Source organism: Toxorhynchites rutilus, chromosome 2 (genome assembly GCF_029784135.1).
Source record: "Toxorhynchites rutilus septentrionalis strain SRP chromosome 2, ASM2978413v1, whole genome shotgun sequence".
Taxonomy (NCBI): Eukaryota; Metazoa; Arthropoda; class Insecta; order Diptera; family Culicidae; genus Toxorhynchites; species Toxorhynchites rutilus.
Window position 1 is genome coordinate 250882140 of NC_073745.1, and position 14362 is coordinate 250896501.

General features: G+C 40.9%; 1 protein-coding gene across 3 annotated transcripts in view; it reads right to left on the reverse strand.

Moving 5' to 3' along the window:
- Nucleotides 1-14362, reverse strand: part of LOC129771567 (serine/threonine-protein phosphatase 4 regulatory subunit 1-like) — a 464751-nt gene that overhangs the window by 77082 nt on the left and 373307 nt on the right. For all 3 annotated transcript variants that reach the window (XM_055775336.1, XM_055775335.1, XM_055775334.1), the window contains one exon: nucleotides 2687-2838. In XM_055775336.1, the coding sequence (XP_055631311.1) occupies nucleotides 2687-2838 (152 nt within the window). The remainder of the gene's footprint in view (nucleotides 1-2686; nucleotides 2839-14362) is intronic.

Consider the following 14362-nt stretch of genomic DNA (forward strand, 5'->3'; position numbering starts at 1 on the left):
TGTTCTACAATCGTCTGACAGCAAACTCAGGTTTCAACATGCAAGTAATGCGTATCGTAAGCTGAATTCAACTTTGTACAAGGCCCACGTCTTGAGAATGCAAACCAATCTGCGACAAAATCCGAGAAACTTTTGGAAATTCGTCAACAGTAAGAGGAAAAACTCAACCCTCCCAAGCAACGTGCTCTTTAACGACGTCGAAGCGAATACTCATACTGAATGCTGTGAGCTTTTTCGCCAAGTTCTTTACATCCGTGTTTGACCATATACCAGCCAGTGAAGCTCAAGTTAAGTTTGCCTCCTTAGGTGTTCCTTCGGACGTCATAAGTTTGACGACGTTCGTGGTCACTCCTGCCATGGTGATCTCCGCCTGAAAAAAATTGAAAAGTTCGCTTTCGCCGAGTCCTGACGGCATACCATCGGTATTGTTCTGCCGCTGCGCTGCTGATCTAGCCGAGCCACTTTCTGTCATCTTTACCCGATCACTCAATGATGGAGTATTTCCTGAAATTTGGAAGGAGTCTTTCATGTTTCCTGTCTTCAAAAACGGTGATAAACGAAACGTCAGGAACTATCGTGGAATAACAAGTTTGTCAGCTGCGTCCAAGCTATTTGAGATCATCGTCAGTGAAGTTATTCTTACTCAATCCAAGCGTTACATCTCTACCGGTCACCACGAATCTGTTGAACTTCACCAACACCTGCATTACTGCTATGGAGGGCAAGGCTCAAGTCGATGTCATCTATACCGATCTGAAGGCGGCTTTGGATAGGATCGACCACAACATACTATTGGCTAAACTATCACGTCTCGGATCATCTGCAAAACTCGTGTCGTGGATGAGATCATACCTGACGGAAAGAAAACTGCGCGTTAAAATTCATGGCTGCGTTTCCTCGTGCTTCTGCAATTCTTCTGGAGTCCCTCAAGGAAGCAACGTTTGTTGTTCATATTATTTTTTAATGACATTGCTGCGAAATTAGGGTTGAACTGCAAATTAATTTATGCTGATGATTTGAAAATATTCTGCATGATCCGTTCAGCTGAAGACTGCCAACGCTTGCAACATTTGCTGAATGTGTTTGTTGACTGGTGCCATCTAAACAAACTGATTATCAGCGTACCGAAGTGCTCCGTCATGACGTTCCATCGTTCCAAAAGTCCGTTACAGTTTGATTACTGCATCGACGGTGCTTTGCTTGAAAGAGTTGAAAAAGTTACTGACCTCGGAGTAGTGCTGGATCAGAAATTGAACTTCAAAGCTCATTACATCTCAATCATTGCTAAGGCAAACCGACAGCTCGGATTTATTTCGAAGATTGCGAAGGATTTCACTGACCCATACTGCTTGAAGTCCTTATATTGCGCTTTAGTACGACCAATTCTCGAAACTGCAGCCGTTGTTTGGACTCCAAATGTGATTTTCTGGAATTTGAGGATTGAGCGTGTACAGCGAAGATTCATCCGGTTGGCCTTGCGTCATCTACCTTGGCGCGATCCATTGAACCTTCCTGCTTACCCGGATCGATGCAGACTTTTAAGCCTGGACACTCTTGAGAGAAGACGCAGAATACAACAGGCAATTTTCGTATCAAAGCTGTTCAATGGGGAAGTTGATTCTCCTCGGCTACTTTCATTATTGGACCTTCGTGCTGCTCAACGACCTCTCCGACAGCGATCTTTGCTACAGAACAGATTTCATCGTACTTTATTCGGATACAACGAACCGCTGTCGTCGATGATTCGAACTTTCACATTGGTGGAGGATCTATTTGATTTCGGCGAGACATCCAGCCGCTTTAAAAACAGATTAACTAGTTCGTCGATTGTATAAATAATTGTACTATATTATTATATATTTATTCATTAAGACCACAGATGTCAGCTGAATCAGATTTAAATAAATAAATAACTTGAAGAAATCCATTCTGCATTTGTTCTGCAGTGAAAAGTTTATCCAATTTTAGTTGATTTCCTCAATTGGAATTAAGATTGATGACATTGAGCTTCGTATTCCATTTTTTTGGAATGTATAACGAATAAAGAATTTTCAAGTGGAATAAACACATCGAAAAGCGTTTCATTCATCTACTAATTGGAATTCAAGAGGCGTCGTCGGCTATCGATAGCGAATGTACAAGAAAAACAATTCCGGAAGAAAATTTTTAAAACTTTTTTGGTTGGATGAAGTTCGCCTGGTCTGCTAGTTATTTATAAAATTTCGACGCTTTCTAGAACAATATCCGAAATGTAAAGGCAGTGTCCGTTCTAAGGACTTTGTGGAGAGGAGAAATATTGTTTTCAACTTATTGGGTAGGAATAAGCCATTCGCGATTTCAAACCACAGTCCCGTTCCTGCTAGAGAGCAGATAACATTCTTTCCTTGTGCTGATAATTTGTTCGATACAATGGAAGAATGGAAGATATAGCAAACAGCGGTACAATTTCGTTCGATGGAGACACCTCGTCGATTTCCATGCCGCCTGGTGGAGAATGTTTGTGTGTTTTCGCATCACACGCGCACATTGATTTTATTCTCGTGCGTTGCCAAAGGAAGATGGAAGTGGTTAATGAATAAATAGTCATTGTCCCATATGATATCGTTCAACCTTCAACCAATATCAGTGAAAGTTTTCTTCAAAAAAATATTGAAATTTTAAAAACAGGAAAATCTTCCGCACTTACCTCCGGGTCATCAGTCAGGTAGCGCACGGTGATGCTTATCACCTTCTCCAGCACACTCCGCCCGAACTCGGTGTTCATGTTCTGCTCCCGGTCGAGGCAGCTCACACATAACCGCTGCAGCCATGATGACAGATTGGATCGCACCGAGACCTCTGTAAAGATAGAATGGAACAAAAATAAAGTGATTAGTTTTGGATCAGACTTTGAAACTTTTAAAAGTAATTAGGAGAATCTACAATTCCAAGTACAGGTCACTATTAATAGCAGCCATGAACCACGCCCAAGACATCACACAACGACTCTGCGCGATCTTCTGTTGTGGCCGAAGAAAGCTACTCTATTCACCATCTACAACATGCACTCTCCCGCCTACGTTGAATGCATTCGGGGTGAAAAATGTGAAAATTACACGGTGTCAAGAAAAACGGGCTTGGATGTTCCGGGCTGTACAAATAGGACACAACCTGTCGAGTCTTTTTCTTCTTCTGCTTCCTTTTGTTTTCTGCTATTTTGCTGGATGATGTGTCCCCCCGGGGCCATATAGTTTCACTTTTATGTTGGCTTCCTTACCACCACCACCTACTGGAGAACACTGACTTCACCTTCTTGTTGTCTCTGTCCGGGAACAACGGTGGTCGGTCAGGCACGCTCGCTGCAGATGCGAATTTGAGTTTCCACGTGCCCCCTGAGGAGGGCTTTGGAGCGAGCGGAACTTGTGCGCGAAACACCGGGGCGGTTGAACCCCTTTGAAGTACACCACATCATCCCAATCTGATACCGCGATGGAATGGCTTTGATGGGTCACGACGAGAGGGTAGGGTGAAATCATTCAACGACGCGCGTATGCTAATAACTGCTGCTCCTCAATTCAACTGAAGAGAGAAGAGTGTGTTGAAGTTGGCACGACCTGCGGCCACCCGATTGCGAAGAGCGATAGACACATTATTTGCAAATGTAAGGTCCTTGCGACAGAGCTCCGGAAATATTTGGACTGGCGAAATTTCTATTTGGTTTCAATTTCCACGCGGCATGTAATTAATTTCAACCGATTCTCGCTGGTTTGTAGGTGATATTTGCTAGGGCATGATAACGAGATTGACGTCACCTTTGACAGTTGGGCGGTTGGGAAAGGTCTCTGCCCTTTCAAAAGTCCCCGAAATTGGAAAAGGAAATCCCACGAATTAAACAAAAACATTGGTTGGGATTTACACACATGCGTCCGGATTTGTACATAACAAACACGCACTACGAGAAAGGGGTGGGAAATGGGCTTCACACACAAAAGGAAATTAATTCACTTTCGATTGAAATTGACCTACTGACTGGAACAACGATTGTTCTGGAGGGCAAGTATGGGAGGAATTTTGGGGAGGAGAGCGGGAAAACCGATAAAGTGGGTGGTGTTGCTTGGGCCAAGCAAACACCAAGCTTGGGATGAAAAATCAATAAGGGTGTTTCCGGTGGAAGCCCTTCTTCTCGTCGTCTCCGTACTTGCTCCTGGTTGAGATTGCGAGCAAGAGTGAAGAAGTATCTCGATATATATTTCCAAGGATATTAATTTGTTCAACGCTAATGGCATGAGGATTTTTGGAAGGATGGTCGGGTCAGGCCAGGAAAAGGATCAATACGTTGAGTGTCCTTTTTTCACTGTTCCCAACACAATTATTATATTTCCATTTATGAAAAGCGCAAATGCTCAGTTTTTAAAAGTTTTCTTTCATCTCCCTTTACTCAAAAAAGTTTGAAGCTAATTCTCGAATTGTACGCACCACAATCGCCTGAAGCTTGGAGGAATTGTTTACATTCCAGACGAGGCTGACAATAATTCCAGCACAGAAAAATAAAAACCGGACGCACTCGAGCGGTTGTCACGAACACAACGTAAGGCACCTCCCCCTCCCCCCCCTTCCTGTGGTACACACGACGCACAAAGAGACATAAGAAATATTGATTTATCCCGAGCGCGTGCTTCCGGAACATTTCAAAAGTTTTATGTTCTGTTTATTATTTGTTAAAGTACCTTCTGTCAGCTGGTCTCTCCCCTTTCTCCTCACAGACTCCTCTCATGTCCTTTTGCAGGAATTTTGACTTTTTACCAATTCTGATGCTGGCTTTTTCAGACAACAACAAATTCAAAAATTCTTGACACATACAGCTTACAGCAATTGTTCTTCCTCAATTTCCACAAAATTTGCGAGTTCTTTTCAGAAGCGTTTGGTGTTTTCCCTAATTTTTGCACAACACACAGAATTGTTGAAGTTTATTTCTTAGCCTACCAGAGCGCGTCCTTTTTTACGTTTTGTATACAAAACCCTGAGCCTCTCCTTATACCACCACACCATCACCTTCGTACGACCGACGTTTGCATGTATATTCGGCGCGAGAGCGCCATTCGACGAGAGGAGAATCCGTGGTTCATCGTAGCGCATTTGTCGGAGAAAGCAGTTTCGATGGAAAATTGAGATGTGTTGCGCATTTTCTTCACGCCTATGCCTTTTGCACACTACACCCTACTTTGAGGTTATATCACTTCGAATTATATCCATACTCGACCGCTGGAAATTTGTACCAATTCTGATGAACACTGTTCGGATCACTTTTCCGTGATGGTCCAACCTTCGGGGAGCTCACTCAAGCGATTTTCGATGACACAAATGGTCTTTGGGCCTAATTCGCATGTTACTGAAGGTTTCCCGAGATGCAAACGTCGTCCAAACTAAAGACCTTTTCTTCTGCACGAATATCACCTTCTGGTATTCCACTCCGCGTAGACAAGATCTACACGGACAGACACGGTCACAAATTCACCAAACTAATCCGTCAAACAATTGTACCTTCCACCAGCACCAGCGTTGTTATCAACATTCGATACCTTCGAGTTACAACAATTATTTTAGGGCTTTGGAGAAGGAATCCCTCTCGAGAGTCGCGAAGAATACAGCATCTGCCAGCCGACGGATACACGCCGAAAGCCGGAGAAATATTTTCGCCACTGGAGCTGGGAGAGCAAACACGGATCTCCCGTGTACTCACGCTCCCACAAGTTCCGAGATTCATCGAAAGCACATCCTGATGATGACACAGTACAGTACAAAACCATCGGCTATTGTGCTATCATTTACCGGACGCTCAATGAGCGCGCCTCGTTCTTTTGTGTGCGCGGTGCGCCAGCCAATGTCAACAATAACAACAATTATCATTATTATTGAGAACGAGCCTCGGTCGGGTTCTCCCGTACCGGATGTGTGGTAGTGTGACACGAGGACGACAGAGACAGAGCGCACGGAGCAAAATGGTAAGAAGAGGATAGCAAAACTGAGCGAACGTGGCGAGAGTTCCGTGTACTATCATAGGTCCTACTTACAGGCGAACGAGAATCCTACAAGCACAAACGAAATAATGGATGGTTGGATGGAATGTTGGTTGGGAGGGGGCCGTCAAGGCGAAGTCTACATTGCTGCGAACTGTGTTACGCGAAGCTAGGAGCCTTTGCGCGAATTATAGCAACGATCTCTCGTGCTTGTATTTTGCGGCACAAGTTTTCTAGCGTAGGCAATTAACCAGTGCTGCTGTTGCTGCCCACAGTGAGTGAGATTGTGCGAAATCTCGTAGGGGATGGTTTCATCAGAGTATTATGTGTTCACATGAGAGCAACAGGTTAGCCAGCAGAACTCGTAGCAATTCGTAGGAGAAATTCAATCCTAGTGTGAATGAGAATATCTCTATTCAACATGTTGTAGCAAATTACGAAATGGTTGGACTTGAAACTATTATAACGTTGCAATATATAGAAGGAGTGTCTGGCGCAAATCAAAATTATTTTTAGGCGTAGAATTGAATGCTTCCATGGGTTGTACAGGGTGAAGATAATCCCATCCTTGCCATTAGGTTTGTTGGTATCATGAGCCCAGCCAAATGGTCTCTTTTGCTTCGACCAATGGCAACTTGTTAGTGCCGATTTATATCTATAGCGGAGGGTGGTCCTGACCCAACATCCTAAATTGCAACGGTAATTCATCACATAAAATTATTGTTTTTTGGCAACGTCAGCATTGAAATGTGTAATATAGGGCCCTATTCCAGAAAACAAGACGAGCAGACGAGCGCTCGTCTCGTTTGTTTTCATATTCCAGAAGCCGAGCTCGACTAAAAACGGACGAGTAGCTCGTCTGGCTCGACGACCGTTTGGCCGCGCTCGTCGATGAATCAGTCGAATCGTCTAGTTTGTTTGATGTGTTTGTTCACCTTGTTGATTGATAGCATCGGTATTCTTCTGCTCTGCCTTTATCTTCAAAAATTGTTTCACGGCTAAACTAGTATTGCATAAGCAATGTAGGTTTTCAACTGCAACCATCAATTCAGTAATTGCTAGATTTTACAGATTTTCAAATGGGCCTCTTCCAAACAACACAACCAAATGTAAACATTGAACTCATATACAGGGATGCTAGATGACTGTTTTGAATATATTAACACGGCACGAAAATGGCCTTCACATATTGAACGAAAATGAGTAATTCAAAACAACTTCTTTATTGGAAATACATATATATATATATATATATATATATATATATATATATATATATATATAAGTTACCGTCAATTCCAAACGGCAACACCAGCCATGCACCAGCCATGCACCAGCTCGAACAACCTAAACAGCGGCATCATCACTTTTGGCCAAACGTCCCATCTTCACTGAAATAACATATTCAACGTAGACACCACAACACGAATCAGCATAACAGGCAACGGTACGCAACTCGAGAATGTAGGTATCAAATTCCCTTCGGCTCATTGAGTAAGCATAAATCATAAGTCATGTAAACTGGAAGCGATAATAAAGTTAGTCTTAATCTTACAGTGAACAAGTGTAGTTCTTTTTTAAAAACGCTCTCCTTTAATTTAAAAACGTAAGTGGCGCAGTCGTGCGGATTGCGGTTTTAGTTAGAAGTTCGCGTGTGTGACCGAATCGACGGCTTATCGATTGTAGTGGCACCCCAAGGACAACTAACAAAACCAAGCGATCAGAACCAGCGAAGGAATATCGCAAAAATTAAGGTAAGCAAAAAGAGACTAGGTATAGTGATTTAATATTTAGTGATTTAATAACGAATAAAAAGGTGATTTTTTTATAACCGGTACCAAGTGAAAAACTTTATAAAAAGATATTTTAATTTCCTAGAGACTAGGTGTAGTGATTTAATATTTAGTGATTTAATAACGAATAAAAAGGTGAATTTTTATAACCGGTACCAAGTAAAATACTTTTTTAAACAAGGAAATTTTAATTTCCAAAATTAAGCGATTTAGAAATTTCAATCGAGGCCGAGACATGGCAGAGAACCAGCTCGAACTTCTCCAAGCGAGTTTGGAACAACTGGCCAGCCGTCTGGCCGAGAAGGATGAGCAGATCGCTCAATTACAAATCCAAGCAGCGCAAGGTGAGCGAAATGCTCAATCACTTGCCGCCCAACTGGCTGCCAACAGGCAAGCGAACCCCGTGCAGGTGATTCAAGTGCCGGAGCAAAGAACGGAATCGATACTAAAATCGTTACAGACGCCCCAAATTATTCGGGATCTTCCGTGTTTCGACGGAAACCCGTTAAAATTAAACTCATTTTTAAAGGGGATTGATAATATAATCCCTCTGCTGAATGAGGCACAGAATACTAACGTCTATAGAGTGTGGATTCAAGCGATCCGCACAAAAGTAATTGGGGACGCTGACAACGTACTCGAACTATACGGCACCAACTTAACGTGGGCCGAGATAAAACAAACCCTAATCACACATTACAGCGACAGGCGTGACGAGGTCTCCCTCACCAGAGACCTCTTCAAATTGAACCAAATCGGAAACGTGGAAGAATTTTACTCCAAGGTATCGCACATCGTTTCACTGCTCACAAATAATCTGAGCATAACAGAACAAAATGCAGCCGTGAAACAAGCAAAGAAAGAATTTTTCCAGGACATAGGGCTAAAAGTTTTCCTCGCTGGCTTAAGAGAGCCGCTAGGACCAATCATTAGAGCCCAATGCCCCACTACAATGAAAGACGCTCTCCGACTTTGTATGGAGGAGCAAAACTATAATTATGTAAAATCATATAAACCAATGCTACCACCGAAACCATTTAATCATCCAAGAGCTCCTATTCCTCCAAACATACCTACCCGGCCAGTGAATCCTTTTAAATTTTCAGCACCATACAATGGTCCTGTGAACGTACCCCGTTTTCCACCGAACCCCAAACCAATCAATTGGCAACCTAATTTCTCTCCAAACCCAATTCAGAGACCCCCAATTTTCAGAAATAATTTCACCCAGCAACCAAATCCTAATTTTCCCCGCAATCAGTTTGGACAAAACCATCAAAATAATTTTCCCAAACCAGTCCCTATGGAGGTGGATCACTCGATCCGAAGTAGGAACGTAAATTACATGAATAGAAACAATAATAACCATTTTAAACCACGCCAGAATTTAAATCCTTTTCACCCAAGTCCCAACTATCATTTCGAACATTGTGAAGAAACATATTTGCCCGATTATGGACATGCTGAAAATGACAATTATGCCTTAGCGAAGGTTGAGGGAAATTACCCAGACTATGACCCCCATAACAACATCTATTCAGAAAATGATCCAAACATTTTCGGAGGAAACATCGAAACCAATGAGACATCTGAGAACACAGAAGGAAATGTAGATGATTTAAATTTTCAACCGGATTCAGACAGTTCAAACGGGAGATAACAAATTTTATCCCATATGTAAAATTAAACACGAAAATAGGAGAGATGAAATTTTTGATAGACAGTGGCGCTAACAAAAATTACATCAATCCTGCGAAAATTGCAAATCTAAAAATTTCCAAACTAAATCATTCTTTCGTCAGAAATATCAACGGCACCCATTCCATTAGCGAATCCGTTGAATTTTCTCCCTTCGATGGAAAACCTCCCATCACATTCTTTTTGTTCAAATTTCATCCCTACTTTGACGGACTTATTGGCTATCAAACATTGACTGAACTTGAAGCCGACATAATCACTTCTTCTAACACACTTAAATTTCCAGACTATACCATCCAGATGAGTAGGAAATATCCTAATTCCTACGACATCAACTTGAATGCAAATGAAGAGGTTCCTATAAAACTTCCAATAGACATACAGAACGGTGACTTCTATATTCCAGAACTTTACTCCTTAACAAACGACGTGAATATCCTTCCAGGACTCTATCGATCAACCGATAATAAAGCTACTGTCATGATTAGAAATACTAGCCATTGTCCGGTGAAAGTTAATTCAAACAGACCTATTTTTTCCGAATTAAACAATTATGACGAAGTCTCACCTCCTGATTCAATGAATAATAACCCTCAAGAACTGCTGAAACAAATCCGCTCAGACCACCTAAACTCAGAAGAACGCCAAAATCTGTTCAAAATAATAAAGAAATACAGCGATATATTTCATCAAGAAGGACTAAACTTGACCTTCACAAGTGCTATTAAACACGAAATTAACACCAAAGATGAAATACCGGTACACTCGAAATCCTATAGATACCCTTATTGCCATAAAGCTGAAGTGCAACAGCAAATAAGCAAAATGCTCGATCAGGGTATTATTCGTCACTCGAGCAGCCCTTGGTCTTCCCCGGTGTGGATTGTCCCCAAGAAAGAGGACGCATCAGGGAAGCGAAAATGGCGTCTAGTGATAGACTATAGAAAATTGAACCAAAAGACTATCGAAGACAAGTACCCTATACCCAATATAAATGAAATATTGGACAAACTGGGACGTTGTCACTATTTCTCTACATTGGACTTAGCTAGTGGGTTTCACCAAATTGAAATTCAAGATCGGGACATACCAAAAACCGCCTTCAGCGTGGAGCATGGGCACTATGAATTCCTTAGGATGCCATTTGGTCTTCGGAATGCTCCATCCACGTTTCAACGCGTGATGGATAATGTCCTTAGAGATTATATTGGCACCATATGCCTTGTGTATATGGATGACATTATAATTTTCTCCACCAGTCTTCAAGAACACATTGAAAGCCTTTGTAAAATTTTCGATAGACTTAAAAGATTTAACATGAAACTTCAGTTGGACAAAAGCGAATTCTTGAAAAAAGAAGTTGCTTTCCTGGGTCATATTGTGACTCCAGAGGGCGTTAAGCCTAATCCCAATAAAATACAAACAATAAAAGAGTGGCCTTTACCTAAGAATGAGAAACAACTCCGTGGGTTCCTCGGCGTGTTAGGATATTATAGGAAGTTCATTAGAGACTTTGCGAAAATCGCAAAGCCCCTAACAAACTGTTTGAGGAAAGGTGAGGAAGTCCATCATTCAGAGGAATTTATTGAAGCTTTTCACAAATGTAAAAATATATTAACAAGTAGCGACATACTGCAATACCCCGACTTTACACGAGACTTCATCTTAACCACAGACGCCTCTAACCACGCGATTGGAGCCGTATTATCCCAAGGCATAATAGGTCGAGACAAACCAGTAGCGTTCGCCTCGAGAACTCTAACCAAATCCGAAGAAAATCTCTCAACGATCGAAAAGGAATTACTAGCCATTTGGTGGGGCTGTAAATACTTTCGACCATATTTATTTGGCCGCAAATTCACACTATACACTGACCACCAGCCCTTGACTTACGGTTTAAATTTGAAAACCCCCAACAGTAAATTGATCCGCTGGAGATTAGATCTTGAAGAATACGACTATGACATTAAATACCGACCAGGCAAACAAAACACTGTTGCCGACTCCCTATCTCGGATTCCCCTAGAGATCAATCTCAACGAAGACACAGATAATAACGAAGACGAAAACGATACCGACGACGCAACCGTTCATTCGGCAGACACGGATGACTCGGAATTCATACCTCTGACACTAAAACCACTGAATGCATTTTCAAATCAAATAGTTTTAAAAATTGGACAGACAGACAGTGAAGAAGTCGAAGAGATTTTTCCACGCGTGTTCAGAAAAACGATAACAAAATTACATTTCGGAGTTCCGACCCTTCTAAGAATACTACGTGATTACACAAATCCAAAAAAATTAAATTGCATCAATTGTCCAGAGACCGTCATACCTTCTCTTCAAATAGTCTACAAAAACTATTTTAGCCGAAATAAAACTTTTAGAATGAGAATATCCCAAATCACCTTAGAAGACGTCACTACCGAAGAACGCCAGAACGAAATCATACGAGGACAACACGATTTCGCCCACAGAGGTATTCAGGAAAATCTTCAGCAAATCTCTCGAACATACTATTTCCCTAGCATGAAAAGAAAAATCAGAACGTACATAAGATTATGCGATCAATGCAATAAAGCCAAATATGATAGAGCACCTTACAAAATCAAACTAGGACAGACCCCCATCCCAAAACGGCCACTAGAGATTATCCATGTGGACATATTCATATCTCAACCGGATATGTTCTTATCCATTGTAGATAAATTCTCTAGGTTCGGAGTTTTAGTAAGTATCAAGTCCAGAACAATACAAGATATAAGAAGAGCCCTTCTGAAGTTCTTTAGCACTCATGGGAAACCTCAACTTATTGTATGCGATAACGAGCCATCCATGAGATCTATTGAGGTTCGAGGACTCCTCGATGACCTAGGCATACAAATATATTTTACACCGACAAATCATAGCGAGACCAACGGAATAGTGGAAAGATTCCACAGTACACTCGCCGAGATTTATCGTTGTAATAGGCATAAGTATGAATCACTATCCAACAAAGAATTATACAGAATTTCTTGCACTTTATATAATGAAACCATACATTCTGCAACTAACATGAAACCCCGAGAAATCTTTTTAGGTATCAAAGACCAAGATGAAAGACCTCTGGACGCCGAAGAAATATTGGCAAAAAGAGATAAATTATATGACGAAGTCGTATTAACACTGACCAAAACACAAAGGAACACACATAAACAACACAACCGGCATCTGGAAGACGAACCAAAATTGGTCCCAGATCAGCAAGTGTTACATAAAGTGCAGGGAATTCGGAATAAAACGAGAAAACGATATTCAACGGTTCAAGTTGTCGAAGACAGATTGAAAAGCTTTATTGACGACTCGAATCGTAGATTACACAATAATAATATAAAAAGAATAAATAATAACTAATAATATTTTTTCTTTCAGATGGCACTTTGTCTGTTGATCCTTCTTGTTCTGCAAATGCAACTTTATTTTGGACAAATCATTCAAATTCAAGACATTTCAACAAACCCCGGACTATTGACCATACGAATGGAATCAACATTCATCAAAAACGGACATATTCACGTTTATCACGAAGTAGACCTCGACCTATACCAACCTATACTTAACCAACTCAACACCATAATCACCGGATTAGAAACCTTTCCTAACATCAGAGAAATCACAAGAATGTTGCGTAGTAAAATGCATGAAATTACAAACTTATACAGAATCCTTTCCCCTAAGGAGAGACACAGAAGAGGAGCCTTCAATTTTTTAGGGTCTACAATAAAATTAATTACAGGAAACCTAGACCAAGAAGATTTAGACAGAATTAACACGGAGATTGAACATCTCGAGGCAGGAAATCGACAGTTAATTAATGAAAACAATTTACAAGCAACAATCAATGAAAAACTACAAAATAGAATAAATAAAATAATCCAATCCATTAATGACCAACAAAGTAAGTTGGTAAAACAAATTATTTCAAATAGACAAGCTATATTAGATCCCAACAATGTAAACCAAAATTTCACGGCCCTCAGCAAAGTAATCAGAGTTTCATTTCACCTAGACCAAATACGAAACCACCTAGACACCGTATTCGAAACCATTCAATTAGCTCGCGTAAATGTTATTTCGAGGAACTTCCTAGAACCGGAGGAATTAAAAGTCATAGTGCATCAGTTAGAAAAACAGAACATTACATTGCTTAATTCAGAACAGGCTTATGAATTTATAAGTATAAAAATAGTCTTTAAGAACAGCAAATTATATTTTGTTATCTCAGTGCCATTTGTTAAAACGGAAATATTTAACGAGTTGCTGCTGGAACCATTATCAATCAACGGAACATCTCTAAAACTACCATCAAGGACAGCAATAGTAGGAAGCCAATCAACTTATCTTCTCAACGGGCGATGCCAACCTGTGGGACAAAATACCATGTGCGATCAGAACAATCTGATAGACGTTTCCAACGACGCATGTTATTCCAAAATCCTACGAGGATTTTCCGGAAAGTGCAGCTTCGTGGATCACGATGCCAATTCAGGCGTCAAGCGGCTAACTGATTTCCATATCGTGCTGAAGGACGTTCAAAAAGTATTCATACAAACGGATTGCAAACTGACAAACAGAACACTATCAGGTAGTTTTCTAATATACTTCTCAAACTGTGCAGTAATCATCAATGGCACAAAGTTTGACAATCGAGAAAGACACAACAAACAAACACCACTGGCAATATCGCTAGATGGTCTACAAATAGAAAAAGGCGCTCTCGAGGAGAATATAACTATAGAAAAACTACAAGAATTAAACATCCGCAACCGTGAACGAATGGATTCAATAGAAGAATCATTTGCAATCCATATCTCAACAAATATCGGAATA